Raw genomic sequence first — 19,102 nt, forward strand, 5'->3', positions numbered from 1 at the left:
CGGGGCTGGAGAAGCACGTGGAGCAGATCCGCGACCACATCAATGAGCGGGTGCTCTACTACGCCACCTGCAAGTGATGCTCCAGCTGCCAGCCCGGGCCCCACGCATCTGCCCTCTTTTTTTTTTTGGTGGGGGGAGCAGACTGGTTTGGAATGCTTTCCAGCTCCTTTTATGCTGCTGAAAGCACCGCTGGGACCACCCCTGATGTGCAGCTAATATTACTCTGGGCCGCCGCTGAGGCTGAGCGGATGGACAGCCACATGTGAGGGACAGGAATGGCAGAGATGAGCCATACCCTTGTGACCAGGAGCTCTCAAATGGAGGGAGCTAGGCTGGGAAGTATCCTCGCTCTTCATTCTCCATTGAGGCTGAATCCTGGACCCACACAGAAACTTAACGCAAATGATGTACACGTGAAAAGGCCCAATAAAATCTTTGGAAAGGAGCCTGGAGGTTCCAAGAAGGAAAATAGTCTGTCTCCCATAAAGTGACGCTTTATCCCGTGTGTCTGCCTCCCCAGGCCTGGTGGTGTAGGAGCTGTCGGCTGCCCCACGCGGCTCCTCCAGCTTGCTCATCACCCAACCGTAGGGGGACCCAGCCCCTTTGTGCCAGGGCCTGGCAGATTCCATCCTCTAGAGACCCAAGGAGCCCTTTCATCTTTAAACAATGACCTGATTTCACGTTTATAGACGAGGAATAGAAATCCAGAGAAGGGAAGCAAGGTGTCCACATTCACACGGCTTCTAGAAGCAGCACTACGACCAGAACCTCTGTGTTTTGGGATCTCAAAGAGAAGTTGTAATGGACGTGTGTTTGTGTGTGTATGGGGCGTGGATATGGAAATGGCCTGAGGGTTTGTGTGCTGCCATAGCCCAGGCACTGGGCTAGACATTTATCTATAGGAACATCTTGGTCGTTATTAGGCATATTATCTATTGACACTGGGCAGGACACGTGGTCTGCACTATTTCATGATGTAGGTGGCGCTGTTCTCATCTGACAAATGAGGAAACCAAGGTGACACGGAGGGTTCCATCACTTCCCCAGGGTCATGGATGTGGCAGGGCAGGGCTGGGCCTCAACTTCATGCTCTTCTCATACAGCCATTAGGAGCATGGAGGCTGCAGCTGGACCACCTGGGCTCCAAGGGGTCCTTGTGAGGAGTCAATGGGTCAGTATGTTAACTCCCATCGCCAGGTGCCTGGCACACCGCGTGCTCCCGGTCCATGTTTGCTAGGTCCTTCCTGGCCTCAACCTCTCCATGCACTTTCCTCTCCACACATGCGCACAAGTTCGAGCTGCTTCTGACTTTAGAAGAACCCAAGGAGCCCAGCCAGCATGGCTCAGTGATTGAGGGTCCATCTATGGACCAGGAGGTCATGGTTTGATTCCCGGTCAGGGCACATGCCTGGGTTGCGGGCTCCATCCCCAGTAGAGGGCATGCAGGAGGCAGATCAATGATTCTCTCTCATCATTGATGTTTCTATCTCTCTTCCTCTCCCTTCCTCTCTGAAATCAATAAAAATGTGTGTGTGTTTTTTTTAAAAAAGAACCAAAGGAAGCCTCATATGTCCATTTATTGAGCACAACACTGAGCATGAAGCCGAAAGGGGGTCGGATGGCAAGAAAAGTGGGGAGCGATAAGAACGCCTGACTCTCAGGGAGAGAAGGGAGCAGAGGCAGAGTTAGACTTACTGGCTGCAATGAAAACAGTCAACTTCCAGTTTTTACTTAATTGGGTGTGTGCGGAGGGCATCTGGCCAGGATATTACTCCTTACAGTACTTAGTCATGGTTTTCTTCCTGTATCATCTTGGAGGGTGTGGCATTGCCTTTGGACTGGGGCGGGGAGGGAGCTGGCTCAGAAGTGGGCTGGGGTGGGCTGGGGGTCTCGGCACAGTGAGGAGCCAATCCTGGAGTTAGAAATTCCCTGGAGAGCGCACAGACAGACCGCCCAGCTGCCCGTCATTCATGCGGATGGGATGGGCAGGCGACTACACTGGTGAGCCCATCCTGGCCACAGGGATGGAGGCCTGAGAGGCAGGAGCGAGTGAGTGCTGAGTGGGGAGTCTGGGTAGATGCTCCTTATGGCTTTGCTCTGAGGGTGACACAGCCTGGCCAGCCTGTTAAGCTTTTCAAGACACACAACACAGACCTGGGCAAGAGCTACCTACGCACACTGCACAGAGCCACGGCACGTGGGGAGCGGGGCACAGAGCAGCAGGCCGGGGCGACCTGGAAGCCGGCGGGTGCCGTTCCTCCTGCCCACAGCTTCAGAGGCCTTGTTATCCGGAGGCTCACGCCTGGGCCTGCGTGAGGGGCTGCCCCAGGCGGAAGCAGTTGGCTGCTTCTGACCAGAAATTGCTCCTGCCACGCCTTGCCCCGCTTGCTCCCCTCCTCCTGCTGCAGAGTAGACCCAGGTTCGGAAGGGCAGAGAAGAGTTGGCCATCTCTCCTGCAGAGGAAAGGGTGCAGGGTGGAGTGGGGGTGCCCTGCTGGCACCCCTCAGACCCTATTATTCAGACTCTGGGATGGGGCTTTCCTCCTGGGATAGAAGCTCCCCCACCAGGCTCCCCGCCCAGCCCTCCTGCCTCTAGTCCCCTCACCTGAAAGCTGCAGTGACACAGGGATCACATAATGTGACAGACTCCAGTCTGCCCCGCCCGGCAGTGGGAGCTGCCGCTGGCTTTGACGGGCACCAGGACCTCGGACTTGAAGTTCCTGGAGAGGAAGTGGGGCAGCAGGCTATGATGTCATTGATGCGGGAAGAAGAGCCCAGATAGTTTTCAGTGCCTGTGGCATCCACTCAGCCCTTTCTCTAGGCCAGTGGTCGGCAAACTCATTAGTCAACAGAGCCAAATATCAACAGTACAACGATTGAAATTTCTTTTGAGAGCCAATTTTTTTAAACTTAAACTATATAGGTAGGTACATTGTTATTAACTTAATTAGGGTACTCCTAAGGCTTAGAAAGAGCCACACTCAAGGGGCCAGAGAGCCGCATGTGGCTCGCGAGCCACAGTTTGCCGACCACTGCTCTAGGCCAAGCATTTCAAACTCCTGGCCCGCATGCCTTCTTTATTTGGCCCGTGTTAGCCTTTGAGTTTGACATATTTGCTCTCGGCAGTTCAGAAATTACAAGCACTTGCAGAAAAGACAAATGACAAGCAAGTCCCCTTCCTCCACGCAAAACACCGAGGCCCTAGAAACTCAAGGAATGTAATGCTCATTCATTCACATACACCCAGGTTTCTGCAGGCATTTATAATTCCTGTTGCATCACCAAACTTTTATAGTGCCTCTGTGAGGCAGGCTGAGCAGGTAAATATAATTCAATGAACCCATTTTACAGATGAGCAAAATAGAGGCTGAGGCATTGATTTGTTAATGGCCACACAGCTAGTGGGTGGGAAGGACAGCATTTCCCTTGACCCCTGATCCAGAGCTCTGACCCCTGACCCTATGGAGCTGCCTTGAGTGGGAGAGATCCTTTCATCAATTTATTTTAGCTCGTTGCCTGAGTTCTTTCAGACCCAGGCTGAGTAGGGCAAGATCTCTGTCTTTGGGTGAAAATACATACTTTTTGCCTGGCTGGTGTGGCTCAGTGGTTGAGCATTGACCCAGGAACCAAGAGGTCACCAGTTCGATACCCTGCAAGGGCACATGTCTGGTTTGCAGGCTCAATCCCCAGTAGGGGGTGTACAGGAGGCAGCTGATCAATGATGTTTCTCTCTCATTGATGTTTCTATCTCTCTATCCCTCTCCCTTCCTCTCTCTCTAAGCACCAATAAAACCATATTTAAAGAAAAATAAAACACGTACTTTTTGTTGGCCTTTTTGAAGAGTGAGGGCTCAGAGCAGTAGGAGGACTTCCCTTTGCTCCCGATGCTCAAGCAGCTGGCGCAGCAGCCACAGGGCCCCACCGCCAGGGGCCCGTGCTGCATGGGCACCAGGCTGCTGCTGATGCGGAGGGAGCCGTTGATCAGGCAGTTGAGGGACCTGCCTCCAGGAGCTGTGGGCCGGAGGCTATGCTGGCAGGGCAGCCGGGTCAGGGCAGGGAGGGCCACGCTCTGGTCCAGGGCGGGGGCTTCAATAATGGTGATCTCAGGGGAGCTGGGTCTCGAAGCTTCTGAGGCTTTCGTGACGGGAGGCCTGTTCTCCATCTCGGGGCGGACGCCGGGACTGTGCAGGTTCATGTGCAGCTTCCTCATGTGGTGCACCACGGTGGCTGCGTTGAAGGCTTGCTAAGGAGGCAAGACCGGCCTTGGCCATCTCCAGTCTCAGAGGGCCGCAGGGCTTACTTTCCCTTTGCCCTGTGGCCTCTTGAAACCAAAATGCCCACTTCTCAGTTCAGAGAGGGTCCAGGGAATACCAGTATCTGCTGGGAACCTTCAAGGAAAGCCCTCCACTAGCCCTGCCCCAGCCCAGCCTCCAGGGGCCCAGAGCAGCCTGCGGCCTCCTGGGAGGACCACTTACCCTCCACTTGCTCTTGGCAAAGTTCTTCTGGATCTGAAGGCTGACTGAGGGGTAGATGTCCCGGTGGAGGGCTGTGTTCCCGTTAATCCTGTGGATGCAGAGGGGACACCTGGATAGTGGACGCCTAAGGGAACTCAGCCAGGAGACTGTGCATGTAGGTCCAGGTTAAACCAAGAGGAGCCCAAGGAGAGGGTGGCCTACAGCAGGGAAGGCTGGAATCCGAGCTCCTCTGTCCCCTGGGAAAGTCTGCAGGGGTCTGTGCTTTGGCAAAACCAAAACTTGCTTTAGATGGAGTAGGATCAGCAAACTCCGGTGTGTAGGTCAAATCTACCTATTGCCGCTTTTGTAAAAAAAGTCTTACTGGGACATGGACATGCCCCTTCATTCAGGGATGGGCTATGGCTGCTTCCGTGCTTTTAAGGCAGATTGACGAGCTGCCGCAGAGGTGGCATGTCCAGCAAAGCCTAAACTATTTGCTATCTGGCTTTTTATATAAAAAGTTTACTGACCCCTGGGTCAGAGGCACTTGGGTTGTCACCATCCCTTAGCTCAAAATTTGCTCAGAACCCACCTCCTGCTGGAAACCTTCCCCAGTGAGGCCACCCAATATAGGCGGCCCTTTTCCTGTCCCCTCAGCCTCTATTCACGCGTCTCTCAGTGTTCCTCACTGAGCAACCCAGCGAAGGAACAGACGTGGTACTAAGCAACCCAGCGAAGGAACAGACGTGGTCCTGATCCCTGGGGGCTTGCTTCACGTCAGGGACCGAGGAACCATGGCTTCAGGGAAGGGCTGAGACCACTCTGGATCCTGAAGGATGCTACATGCAAGGCCAGAGGCAGCATCTTCCAGGTGAGGAAAATGGTCCAGTGGTCGGCAAACTGAGGCTCGCGAGCCACATGTGGCTCTTTGGCCCCTTGAGTGTGGCTCTTCCACAAAATACCACGTGCGGGCGTGCATGTACAGTGCGATTGAAACTTCGTGGCCCATGCGCAGAAGTCGGTATTTTGTGGAAGAGTCACACTCAAGGTGCCAAAGAGCCACATGTGGCTTGCGAGCCGCAGTTTGCCGGCCACTGGTATAACCCAAGGTGCAATTCAGAAAGAGCTTGGTATACGGGGATGGGGAAGGCAGGGGCAGATGTATAGCTCATAGGCCTTTCCGGAACAGAGAAGGTGTGTTGGGAATCCCGGGAAGTAAAGTGGGAGGTCAGGCCAGATTAGGGAAAACCTGGAAAGGCAAAGGATTCTGGGATTGCTGCGGTAGGAAACAGGGAGCTGTTGTCAATTCTTGAGCAGGGGTGTAGCAAGAAGAAAAGGAGGTGTTCCAAGATGTTATTGACCTCCTTCATGAGTTGTGATCGTTCTCAGATCACCTCATATGGAGCAGGTTTTGACCGCAGAGTAGAGTTAAATGATGCTCTGAGGGATAGACAGAGCTGCCTCTTGGGTAACTAGGGCTGAGTGTTGCCCTCCAGTGCTGACACCGAGCCTAGCTGCTGCCCATGGCACTTGACTAGATGGCCCAGCCGCCACCCTGGGGTCTGAGCCCACTTAATGGAATGCTGTGTGCGTCTCTGGCTGGACCCGATGAACACGCCTGTGCTCCCCGGATGCCACAACAGTGGACAGCTCAGGGCAAGCAGACTCCAGGGACACACTCCATGTGGACCGGTCAGCGTGGAATCTGGGGAGCCACGGGTTGGAGATTGAGCCCACCCCAGTCCTCACTCACCAGGGGTGCCTCAGGGCCTTCTCACAGGTGTACCGCTCACTCGGGTCTTTCTCCAGCAAGTGGCAAATAAAGTCCTTGGCTAAGAGGAGCAATCAAAGACACAGCGGCTAAGGAGCAGGTTTCATGACTGATGGAAATTCACTTCCGGCTGGTGGGTGGCAGTGAATGCATCTTTTAGCTAATCTTCCAAAGAGGCAATTTTAAGAGTCTTAAAAAGAGATTAAAAAAAAATTCCAAACCACCTAACAACAACCCACCAGAAAGCACCAAAGAGAGGCTCTCCTCAGCCTCACCCACGTCGCAGTGCACGTCCGCCTCTCGTCACGAGGCCCCAGCGTGTGTATTTACACCATTCAGGGGCCAGCACCCACACGTGGGCGCGCATGTGAGCGCTGGCTCTTCCCAGCTCTGATCTCTATGTAATGGGTCCAACAACATGCAATGATAGCCTTTCACACACAGGGACGCGGCACGGTCTTGGTCTCGGTGTGTAAAAGGCAAAACTTGGCCTTGGTTTTGCCAGTCCTGCTGGAAGACTCTCCTGGCTGTACCTCCTGCCCCCTCACATGGACTACCTCCCTGCTTTTCCCAGGCAGGCTGTGGTTCTGTCTCCGGGGAAAGCGAAAGCATGAACCTTAGATGCGCAGAATATATTTGGCTTTTGAACCAGATAAAGATTTCTCCACCCTCTCTGGCAGCCCGTTTTCCGTAAGATTCCCCAGGGACTTTCAAGAGCTCGCTGTCATCCTTTGTTAAGCTCTTTTCTCTCGGCAGCCTCTGCCTTGAGCCTGTTATCTTGTCATTCACACCCACCGGCCTTACCTGACTCAGAAATGTCATCCCAGAATGGAGACTCAAACTCATAGTAGCCTTCTTTGATCTTCTCAAAAAGCTTAGACTCAGTTTCTTCGTAGAAAGGAGGATACCCACACAACCTGCAGTGGAACAGGAGGGCCACGCTGCTGTTCCTGGGCCAGCCTCTCCCCACGGGCCAGCCTCCCACCGGCACACAGGCAGGCAACAAGGGTCCCCCCAGCAGCGTGACCAGGACGGGGGTCTGCCTCTGACTCAGGAATAGTGCAGGTCCCATCAAGTGTTTTTGCAGCAGCCAAAGCTTGGAACAGGCAGCCCTGGAAGGCCCCTTTGGACATTCTTCCCCCAAATCCTTGCCACCTCTCCCTGTACCTCCCCTGACTCCCAGATGATATAAAATATCTTTCTTTTTCCCCTCCATTTTAAAAAAATCCTCACCCGAGAATAGTTTTGCATTGATTCTTAGAGAGAGTGGAAGAGACAGGGGAAGACAGAGAGAAACATTGATGTGAGATTAACACATCAATTGGTTGCCTCCTGCATGAGCTATGACCAAGGCCCAGGCCTGGGAGGAGCCTGCAACCAAGGTATATGCCCTTGACTGGAATTGAACCCAGGACCCTTCAGTGCACAGGCCGACGTTCTATCCACTGAGCCAAACCGGCTAGGGCGATATAAAATATCTTTAAGAAGGATGGTAGAATGTCCATCCTTGAGTGTAAGCTTCATGAGGGATTTTAAAGGCTGTTTTGTTTTTTATTATTTAGTACCTAAACCAGTGATTGGCACAGGGCAGGCAGACAGTGAATATTTGTGGAGTAAATGAATGAATGAGAGTCATTATTCATCATAAGCTAAGGAAATAGAGAACTGAATCCACATTAAGTGGTAAATAACTAACAAACAGTAGGTTATTTTTTCTAAGAGCAAAGTTCACTACAGGTGAGGAGGACTGGAGGGGGAGGGATGGCAAGCAGGTTTGGAAAGGAGAGCCTGGGAATGTGTGGGGAGGAGCAATGACCAGGCTCATCCAGGCCATCGCTTGGCCTTGGGCTGACATCACCAGGAGGAAAATCTTAGATGTGAACATTGTGCCCACGTGGCTTCTGAGCTTCGCTTGGCCTCTCCCCTTTTCGCTGCTCATTCCACAGAGCAGGACTCAGCACATGCAGTAAAGGGGGCAGGAAGACGGACTACCAGGTGGCTGAACAGTGCATTCCTACTGAGCTGTTTTTATTACCTGGTAGACACCAGGGCAGGTGGAGCTGTGTGAGCAAGCATGTGTGTGTGTGTGTGTGTGTGTGTGTGTGCGCACATGTATATGCACATGCTTTGGAGGTGGATGCCACTTGAGGAGCTGAGACAGAGGACAGGAGAAGAGGGGGTGAGCAGGATCTGAGAATTCCCAGGAACTGAGCCAATGACAGCTTCTACTCACAATATGTAAGTGATGACGCCAATGGACCAGCAATCCACAGCTTTGCTGTAGGGTTTCTGGGCCAACACTTCCGGAGCTGCAAACCAAAGGCAGAGTCAAGCCTGGGCATGACGAGAGGGCTGTGGGTTGGGGGCTGAAGGTCAGGAAGAGGCTTAGAGAAGAGGATAAATTTATTTATTTATCCTTTGAGTTCTTTGTCCACAACTAAGAATTCCTGACTCAATCTTCCCACTCTTCTGCCTCCTCTTAGCCATTTGGGCCCATGAGGCTGCAAACTCCCCTAGGGCAGGGACTGTGTCTTTCCCATCAGACTAATCTTCTTCCATTGAACTAGGAGGTCCCCAGGACAGGGCCTATGACTCTGTTCAGACTGAAGATCTCAGGGCTATGTGTCGCCCATTGGACTGAGTGCTTTCTGAAGGCAGGTCCTGTGTCTCCCCACTTAGACTGGGGATCCCCAGGGCAAGGGCTATGGAAAAACCTGCATGTTAAGGAATGTCTCTCTCTGACTAGATCAGGATCTCCATGAAGGTAGAGACTGAGTCTCCCCTGTCAAGTGAGGAACTCCCCGAGGGCCGGCTGTACCTGTCCCATCAGTCTGTGGTGCCTTCTGAGGTCTGGGCTTAGTCTGCCTGATCAGATCATGAGCTCCACGAGGGAATGAGCCATGTCTTCCACTGATTGGGAGCTCTGGGGCATTTATCTGTCGTCTGTATTGATCACAGACACCAGAGCTTTGTGCCCAGTGGGACTAAATACCTAACAGTAAGTACCAACCTCTCTTTTAGGGCGAGTGCCCATTCTCTCCGTTGAGTCAGGGTTGTACTTCCCACTTCCTAACCCCAACCCGGTGAGGACTGACTAAGAGGGAAGGGGCAGAAGTGGGTGCTCTGAGTCTGGGCTTTCTCCCCCAGGGATCTCAGAATTGCTCTCACCTGGTATCTTGCCTGCTCTTACTTTTTGGGGGGCTCTGGAAGCCTCCTGCTTAGGCAGGAGGCCCCACTTCTGCCAGTTTCCTAGGGCGTGATTTGGGGGTTCCTTAGATACAAACTCAGCACTATGCCCCCAGGATACCAACAACTGGGAGGCTGAGGTTTCCTTTCAAGTGGGAGAAAAGAAAGGGGGCTAGTGGACAATCCTTCACTGTCTAAAGGTTTCTGAGTTTGTGACTGTGTCTCTCTCCCTTGTATAGCCTGAAAGACAAAGGCAGAAGTTGGGGTAGGCTGTGTAGGCTTGGGAGCAGCAGGGGTAGTTTAGAGATCAATGGATTGGCTGTCCCTGAACCTCATAAGTGATTGTTCTACTTGGATCATCCCTGAAATTGAACCCTGACTTCTCACAACTGTGACTCACGTCCCTCTCGGTGAATAACATCTATGTGGTCAAATGTAGCCAATTGGTCATCCTCCCTCCTGTTCCCAGACTCACCAACATAGCCTGGGGTACCACAGGCAGTGGACATGACACCACTCTGTTCCATCTTGGACAGACCAAAGTCTGTGATCATGATCTTAGAATTCTCTTCAGGGGTGAGGTACAGCAGGTTTTCAGGCTGTGGGTGAGGAGGATATCACAATCTGAAACACACATCTCTTCTCCTCCCTGATATATAATTTCTTGGGAAGCTGCACCCTGGGCCCCTGACTTCAAGGCCAGACTCATCTCTCCCCCATTCTCTCCTGCCTCCTACCTGCACCCTCAACTCCTGTACCCCATCATTCTGTATTTTGCTTATGGCCTTGACTTTGCTTAGCTTTACAGCCTTAAGGTACTAATCCCTCTCTCGCCTCATTCCCGAGTACCCTTGCTGTTTTTTGAAGGAATTAACCTTTGGTTAACTATCTCTGACCTCTCCAAAGTTTGGCACATGCCTGGTGCAATGCTGACCCTCAGTAAGTATTTGTTACATTTGAGTACGACCGTGGCTGGGTCCCAGAAACTGTGGATTATCTCGGTAGCCAAATAAGGTAAGGACTGGTGAAAGGTGCAGAAAAGGCTGAGGTACAAATTGACAATGATTGCTCATTCATCCAAGATTTGTTCAATCTAAGGGCAGAAAGGGCCTTAGGAGTTAGCCAGTCCAGCCCTCTCCATTTTACAGAGCTCAGACTGCCCATGACCCTGGCACCTTCCTAAAGGATCATTTCTCTGTCTCTCCTCCCCTTCCCCCCCAAACGAGGGCCCGCCCTGGCACCTTTAAGTCTCTGTGGACGATTCCATTCTCGTGGAGGTATTTCACAGCTGACAAGACCTGCTGGATCACCAGGCTGGCGTCCTTCTCTGTGTAGACACCCCGCTCCAGGATCCGGTCAAAGAGCTCCCCACCGGAAACACTGTGGGCACAGGGCAAAGGCAGGAATCCAGCTCTTATTTCAGGTCATCTGAATGGGTTTGCTCTGTCATCATGGGGACACAGCTGTGGCAAAACAGACAGGTACCCCTGACTGCTCAAGGAGGACCTGCCACTCCAGTCTCAGAATGCCTCCTTCAGGTACCTGGAATGATATTGCTAGGGAGTCACTTTTTGGGCCAACCATTGATCTCTCCCTGGAAACATCCTTTGAAATGTAAAACGCCCCTGGTCAGGGTTTCCCAAGAAGCCAATAATTCCTTTCTGGGAATTATTTCTTATCTGCCTTCTCTCCAGGCCTAGGACGCAGGGAAGAAGAAATGATGAAAGAGAGAAGTGAAACTGAAATTAGGCAGAGAGGTGTGCAAATGAGAATTCTGTGCTTATGTCGGGAATTCTTTCCTCATTTTGTCAAATTGGGCCACCTAAAGGTGAAAGTATGGGGTGGAGTTGTAGGGGTAGTTTGAGGCTCACATGGTATATGGCATCTTATGATTTAGGGGAGTTTTAAGATCAAGTCTGACTCCCATCTCTTGAGTACCATCTAGACTATTTTTGCCTAGAAGTTTTCTAGTAAGTATTGGACACATCGGTGGCAGAGAACTCACTACCTTTTAAGATAGACGGTCTCATATTTTGTCACCTCAATATTTCTAGCTCTATGATGAACCGACACCCTGTAGTTTCTACCGGCAGACATTAATGCCACCATTGGGCCCATGAGGGCCACACAGAACAAAAACAACATCCTATCACATGAATCTTTTCAGGTATGTGCACTGGAATACTTTTCTAAGTCCTTCTCTGGGATAAATATCCCAGACTACTTCAACCACGAGTCAGGGGCTCCAATCCCCTTCTACTGCTCATGACATAAGATGTGGCTATGCACCCATGTGAGGGCCATGCAGTACTAAAGATGTTGAATTTCTCCAATAAAAATGCATGACATCCTACTCCTTCTGCTTCTGTCTTGATGCTCTGGACTCTGTTATGGGAGCTGGAGGCCCATGAGAGAAAGTTACTCTTTGTCCACAACTAAGAACTCCTGACTCAGAGTATCCTGGGTCCTGGGGCTGGTGCTCTGGGAGGCTTGGTGGTTCTTCAGTGACTTCTGAATCTTCCTACCTTTCTGCCTCCTCTTAGCCATCTGAATGACTATGTGATAATTCTGGCTTCACTGAGGTGCCACATGGTCCCTGCTCACTTGTTATGATGCTCTGGGTCCTCCCCCAACCTTACTCCCTTGACTGCTTGCTATTGCTATTCACTGGGCCTCAGGTGAGCCCAGGGGTTAATAAGCTGCTGAGGCCAGAGTTAGTTCATTAGAGTTTCTGAGGAATTAGCCTAGCCGTGGGCAAACTACGGCCGCGGGCCAGATCCGGCCCGTTTGAAATGAATAAAACTAAAAAAAAAAAGACCGTACCCTTTTATGTAATGATGTTTACTTTGAATTTATATTAGTTCACACAAACACTCCATCCATGCTTTTGATCCGGCCCTCCGGTCCAGTTTAAGAACCCATTGTGGCCCTCGAGTCAAAAAGTTTGCCCACCCCTGAATTAGCCTGTCAGCCAAAAACATTGCATCCAGTTACGCTGAAATTGCAGTGATGAGTGTGTGTGTGTGTGAGTGTGTGTATACTTTATAACTAGTGTCTCTGAGCCCAATACTGAGTCTTTGGGAGCACTGACCAACCCTACAGCAGTCCCCTCAGGCAGAACTCTTATTTGGATATGACAGTGATGGGGAGACCTTCCTAATGAGGCAACATTTCAGTCCTACACATGAACGCACTCACAATCACAGCCTGTTTTTAACTTTGGGTGACTCCCTTTCGAGCAAGTCTTTCTTTATATTGAATTAAAATCTATCTACCTGTGGCTTCTACTCCCATAGTAATTTTACCCTGGAGTGATGTTAAAACATTTATTATCTACTTTGCTCATCATGACTGGTCAAAATGGACACAAGCCATGGGGCCAGAGAAGGGTTTTGGAGGCCCCAGCTTTGCCAGGCATTACCCCTTCAATTGTAGTGTTGTGGGGAGGTCCAGATGGAAGGGACTGGGCCAGGAGGGAGGATGGATAGGTTAGGATCACAGCTACTCGCTGACTGGTAGAAAATATTTTTAACAACTAGTAAGGCTGTGCTGGTATGTACCAACTCAATAATCAACCCTAGCTTTATCCCCGGATCCATAAAGAACAGGTCCACACCCAGAGGCATACTGATCCTAAAAGGGCTCTTGGCATTTCAGATCCTCTTGAGCTAATTCTTGACATTTAATCACCATCCTTCCCTCATCACCAACCAGCCTCCTCCAGGCCTCTGAGGCCCCAGGTCACCTTTACTTACAGCTGCATGACCAGGTAGTAGTGAGTGGCGCTCTCATAGATGTCCTCCAGGGTCACGATGTTTTCATGCTTGATCCTGGGGAAAGTAAGGTCATGGTGAAAGGCATGTGGGTTAGGTCATCTAGACAAAGGATGCTGACCCAGCCCAACTAGAGACTCTTATTTCTGTTGGAGACTTTTGATGACAATATTTAGGAAAAGAGGGTCCTTATGAAGCCTTCCTAACACATAGGCCATCACAAAGAAATCCCAGGAAAAAGATTCCCAGAGTGGTGCTCAGTCCATATTTTTGAATGGATAATTGATCATCCTGCCTTTAGGGAACAAACATTTCATTTTTTACTTTAAGGATCTATTCCAACTTATTAAAAGAGAAAGTTTAAAAGACCTGAGGAAGGTTAAGGGAGCATTGACCACTAGGCTAGTCTACACCATGGGTATCCAGGTCTCTTTCAGAAACATTGCATGAAGAAAGGCTACTACAACAGGAGGGACTTAGGTTAGCGAGGCCTCCTCATGGGTAACCGTGGAGAAAGTGTTGCAAACTTTTTGTTCCAGGATATTGTGAGAAGGTAGATGCTCATTTGGGGGTTCATTTCTATGGGATGTCAATGATTCTCAATCAGGGGCTGTTTTGTCCCTCAGAGGATATCTGGCGATAGCTAAAGACATTTATGATTATTATGACTGGTGACGGGAGAGATGTTGCAGGCATTCAGTGGTTAGAAGCAGAAATGCTGCTAAACATCCTACAATGCACAGGGCAGCCCCAACACAACAAAGAATGATCTGGTCGAAAATGTCAATAGAGCTGAGGTGGGGAAATCTTGCCCCGGATGACCTTTGCTGGGATTACTCAGAGGTGGGGGCAAGCAGAACAATCATATTATCTACAGGCTTGGCTTTCCAATCAGCAATTCAGTGCATGGCTGTCCAGGAAGAAAATTTCTAGGAAGTATGACTCATGGTTGTGCAACACAGGGATTAAGAACTTAGACTCTAAGTCAGAGTTCAGATCTAGCTCAGGCATTTATTATTGAGTAACTGACTGGCTTATTCAACTCTTCTAAGCCTCACTTTCCTCATCTTCAAAGATCTGTCTTATAGGGTTATATAAGTATTAAAAAATGCATGTCAAATGCTTAGTACAGTGCCTGGGGAATAGTAAACACATCTATATATATAAAAGGCTAATATGCAAAGTGTCCCTACAGGAGTTCCACCAGGAGACCGGGAGTTCTATCGCTCTCTATGACCTGCGCTGACCACCAGGGGGTGGTGTGGAATGAAGGGAGGCCCCCAATTGGCCTAGGGACCCTAGCTGTGCACAATTTTCATGCACCGGGCTTCTAGTACTTAATAATATCTATCATCTTTTAGACATTTCTAAAAATATAGATCATTTCTAAAAATATAGATCACTTCTTGCAGCAGTGATCTGATGGATTCAATTATACATACAAGCTGACAAAACTAACATCAATTTGTTGATGATTCACTCACTGAACAAGTGTTTATGGCTGTTTATGTATCTGTGCTGTTAGGGACTGATGATACAATACAATAATATCAAAGACCACCTTGCTTTCAATGAGTCTAGAGTCCCTCTCTGCTTTAAAACAAATATTTTTATTGATTTCAGAGAGAGGAAGAGAGAGAAACATCAATGATGAGAGAGAATCATTGGCCGGCTGCCTCCTGCACACCTCCTACTGGGGATCAAGCCTGCAACCCAGGCATGGGCCCTGACCAGGAATCAAACCCTAACCTCCTGGTTCATGGGTCAATACTCAACCACTGAGCCACACCAGCCTGGCTCTCTGCTTTAATCTCCCTGAAGCCCAGAGCTATAACTCTAACATCCTACCAGATACCTTCATGTAGAGATAAGTGGATACATATATTCATCGTGCTCCAATCAATCTCTTTCTATTTCCTCCAAGCCTAGACGTCCTTTTTGCTTTCTATCCCAAGGATGATGTAACTGTCCACTTAATCACTCAATCTCAGAGTCATTTTTAATGCTTTTTTCTTTTATGATCTTACCAGTCAACCCCAACTCAATCACTTCTCTCTCTGAAATGCCTCCTAACCTTGGTCTTCTGGCCATTACATGATCCTGCCACTACTTTGCTTGTATCCTCTTCGCTTGAGAAAGTCGTGTAATTGATCTCCCATCCTCTAGGCTGGCATTCTCCATTCCATGCTTAAGACAGGGTTTCTAAATAGAAATCTGATTATGTGACTTCTTACTTAAAATCATTTGATGACTTTTCTTTGCCCACAAAATAAAGTCAACAGTCTTTATCATGACAGCCAAGACCCTTTATAATCGGTTCCCACTTGACTATTTGGTTTCATCTCCTGTCCCTTGATAGCAAATTCAGGGGCTTCCAATACTTACTTTTCCCCAACACACCTTGCAGTTCCAAGATTCTACATTAAAGCTTATGTTATTCTCAGTCTGCATTCCCTTTCTGCATTGCCCCTCCTGCCTCCATTAAATTTTACTCATCCTTCAAGATTCCTCTTCTTTGAAAATGTACCTAATAGTCCTTACTCACAAAAAAACACATGCAGGCAAAATGAATCCCTGTCTCCTTCAAACTCTGCCTTCTGCTAGTGTGAGTCACATCTAACAGGAATAGAGTTTGTTATGATACCTCTGTCTCTGCTCAGAAAATGTGAGCTCCTGAGGGTAAGGAATTCTGCTGGCTTCATCCTTGTGGTCCTGATGCCTACTACACTTGTTGCACACCAAAGGAATCCCACAAGGGTTTGCGGCAATAGTCCTGCTGTAAACATTATGATTTATTAGTATAGCCGCCATCATGATGCTTAGGGTATTAACCCTACATTTGATTTGGAACAAATTGAGGTTAATTTCCAAGTTTTACACTGCTTCTTTAATGATCAATTCTTCCTAGGGTTGGCCTTCAATTGAAGTTTGTTCCTTTGAGATAATTACCCTCTGGTCTGTGTGCACAAACCAGCTCTGCTACTAGTTGGTTCACTAGACAATTGGCTGGGAGAAAAAAATCAGCCAAGACAGATTTTTGGCTAAACTTAGCTGGTTAATCAAACTGACCATTAGCTCAATCAAAGGGAGCAATGCCTTTTGGGAGCAACCCAGCCCCAGACCTTCTTGAAGGTACTTTGTGAAGGAAATGTTGTGACCCCACAGTTGTACTCAGCCAACCCTAAGACCCACTCACTTTTTCAGCACAGCGATCTCATTCTCGAGGCTGCTGTCCCGGAATGCCGGTGACTTCTTGATGCACTTCAGGGCGAAGAGCTTCCCAGTCACCCTTTGCTTCACCAGGAAAACTTCCGAAAAAGCTCCTCTGAGTAGAAGACACGGGGAAATAAAAATTAGTACTGGCTGGCTAGAGAGCATTGTTGGAGGCAAAACCGAAGTGTCAATGGGGGAAGATGTGGCAGGTCATTAGTTTCATTGTCATCATGGGCACCTGATGAACTGTTGATGGCAGAACCTATCTGACATGCCATTGTGCCCTCTCTTTCATCCACCGCGTGGGAAAGGAAAGATTCTATTACAGACTCAGGGACTATATGGTGCTATTTCCTGGATCTACAATTTGGGAAGGACTCCCAGAGACTCTGCTTTGCTTTGGAGAGATTTCTTTACTTGGGAAACTCATTAAAGAGAGGTCACTACAGCCCAGCCCGTGTCGCTCAGTGGTTGAGCATTGACCTATGATCCAGGAGGTCACGGTTCAATTCCTGGTCAGGGCACATGCCTGGGTTGGGGGCTCAATCCCTAGTAGGGGGCCTGCAAAGGCAGCTGATCAATGATTCTCTCTCAACACTGATATTTCTATCTTTCTCTCTCTAGCTTAGAATCTAGGGTGAGAGACAGACACTTGTAGATAAGCAGGAGGTGTTATGAGATCACTGAAAACGGAGACTTCAGACATGGCCCCTACTATGGTTGGGCTGGCTGCGTGCTGCCAGTTCCAGCAGATGCCATTCACCTTGGAGCCACTGTATGCTTTATATAATAATTATTAGAACATTCCCCCCCCCAGCAGACAGGAGGCTAGAGAAAAGGGCGATTTTTCCTAATGTGTACAGTAACCATTTGGGATAGCCGAGGAGGACGTAATTCACGGCTGTCTGACTTAAGAACACCCTGGCTCAAGTTTAAAGGAATGAATGAGCGTTAGTCCAGTCGGGGAGTGGAGGGAGAGAAACATTTGAAAATGATGTTTCAGCTGGGGGTGGGGAAGAAGCATGAGAAAGAGCATGGAGGTGGGGAGCAGCAGATAGGGGTGAGATGCCACTTTCCTTATTCATAAAAGGGGAGAGTTGAGAAACGTGGCCTTCACAGCCGTGACTTTGTAGGGTCTACCCTGAGTGCTTCTTTCACCTTTACCTCTACAACCACACATGAATGATCCCCCAATTTCAGAGCTGACACCCACTCTGGGTCCTCTTGTGCAATGAGATCAAATTGAGGCCTTCCTGGGGTGTCATTTACATCAAAGTGTGTGTCCGTGGCACCAGTCATGGCAATCTGAAGTGATGTTATTGCTCTTCTGCCTCAGGCTGCTTTCTACTGTGTGTGTGTGTATGTGTGTGTGTGTATATGTGTGTGTTTGTGTGTGTGTGTGTGTGTGTGACAGAGGAGAGGGATTGGGAGACTTAATTGTGCCATCTGTCAGGCTGTCAGATTGGGGAGCAGAGAGCTAGTTTCGAGCAGTCAAGGTTGTTCGGGTCAAGAGGCAAGACAGGCAGCGCCTTCGGAGCCAGGAGTAATGGCTTCAAGAGTTCTGGTTGCATTTCCTGCTCTGAGTAGCTCTCCACTCCTGCTGGGAGCCCGGGTGCTGCCAGAGGTGGGGGCAGGAGCCAAGGAGAAAAAATGTTTTCCTGGGCAGTGAAAGGAGGCAGCCTGGACCTTGGGTGACAGACTTCCTGTTACAGACTAGCTGTGCCCAGGGCCCCTACAGTTGTCCCAGGATCCTGGAATTGTGAGTGGTGTCTGGGCAGATTTAGCAAAAGACTATTCTCCCTGGTGGGCTGTTGCAGAGGAGCCAAAGATTGGAGAGAAGAGGCCTTTGGCCTGGGATTCTGGTGCATCCCCTATGGAGGAGTCTGCTCTGCTTCCTGCTCCCCTCCCCACAGCACCTCCCCTGGGTCAGTCGTGGGGTCTGCAGCCCAGGCTGCCTGTCCCCCTCCTGAGCACCTAGAGGTGCTTTCCCTTAGCTTCTCCTCAGCCCTAGCTGCTAAGCAGTGACTTGAACCTGTCTTGTCCTCCTGGTTGCCCCCAATCAGTGCGGGGGCTGGATACGTGAGAGCCACTGGAAACACTTAAAATATAGATTCCTGGCTGCTGGGTTTCTGTCTTCCCAAATCGCTGGGTCCAGGAACCTGTATTTTTTTCTTTTCTTTTAAAAAAATTGCCTGGGCTAAAATAATAGCAAATTATTTTTTGAGGGTGAACATGATATTGTGGATATGGAAGAAAATGCCTTTATTCCTAGGAGATGCAGGCAGAAGGATTCGGAAGCGATGTATGATGATGCTTGCAACCAGTGTACGTGAGAGTGTGTGTGTGTGTGTGTGTGTGTGTGTGTGTGTGTGTAAAAGAAATATAGTGAAGTGTTAACAACTGTTGAACGTAGGAGGGGGGTATGTTGATGTTGAACTGAACGATTATGTCGCCTTTCCTTAAGCATTTTCCCAGTTATCAGTTAGGGTTAAGCTCCCGTGGCTCTGGTGTGCCGGGTTTAGAAGCTGCTGCGGCAGGTCTCCCTGAGCGCCACGTGGCAGCGTGTCTGTCTTCTGATAGTCCTACCGCCCAAGTCTGGGCAGACGGTGAATAAGCTCTGTCCACCCAGGCATCCTTCTCCCTCCTTCTCTTGATTTTTGGGCTGCTCGGCAAACCGTTTCAGATTCACTCTCGAGTCTTGTTCCT

General features: G+C 49.6%; 2 protein-coding genes across 3 annotated transcripts in view; one reads left to right on the forward strand and one right to left on the reverse strand.

Moving 5' to 3' along the window:
• Positions 1-469, forward strand: part of LAMB3 (laminin subunit beta 3) — a 35,590-nt gene extending 35,121 nt beyond the window's left edge. Inside the window, exon 22 of the mRNA XM_023754817.1 lies at positions 2-469. Coding sequence (XP_023610585.1) covers positions 2-77 — 76 coding nt within the window. The 3' untranslated portion in view covers positions 78-469. The remainder of the gene's footprint in view (position 1) is intronic.
• Positions 470-1,704: 1,235 nt separating this feature from the next.
• Positions 1,705-19,102, reverse strand: part of CAMK1G (calcium/calmodulin dependent protein kinase IG) — a 21,771-nt gene continuing 4,373 nt past the window's right edge. Inside the window, exons 2-12 of one of the 2 annotated variants that reach the window (XM_006089926.3) lie at positions 16,380-16,508; positions 13,166-13,240; positions 10,652-10,790; positions 9,886-10,009; positions 8,458-8,533; positions 7,029-7,141; positions 6,207-6,285; positions 4,475-4,562; positions 3,821-4,242; positions 2,605-2,719; positions 1,705-2,453 (exon numbers count right to left, since the gene is read on the reverse strand). In XM_006089926.3, the coding sequence (XP_006089988.1) occupies positions 2,629-2,719; positions 3,821-4,242; positions 4,475-4,562; positions 6,207-6,285; positions 7,029-7,141; positions 8,458-8,533; positions 9,886-10,009; positions 10,652-10,790; positions 13,166-13,240; positions 16,380-16,508 (1,336 nt within the window). In that variant the 3' untranslated portion in view covers positions 1,705-2,453; positions 2,605-2,628. Of the gene's footprint in view, positions 2,720-3,820; positions 4,243-4,474; positions 4,563-6,206; positions 6,286-7,028; positions 7,142-8,457; positions 8,534-9,885; positions 10,010-10,651; positions 10,791-13,165; positions 13,241-16,379; positions 16,509-19,102 lie in introns of both variants that reach the window. The other variant, XM_023754820.1, reaches the window with a different exon arrangement.

This window comes from Myotis lucifugus, unplaced genomic scaffold, assembly GCF_000147115.1.
Source record: "Myotis lucifugus unplaced genomic scaffold, Myoluc2.0 scaffold_65, whole genome shotgun sequence".
NCBI classification, from domain to species: Eukaryota; Metazoa; Chordata; class Mammalia; order Chiroptera; family Vespertilionidae; genus Myotis; species Myotis lucifugus.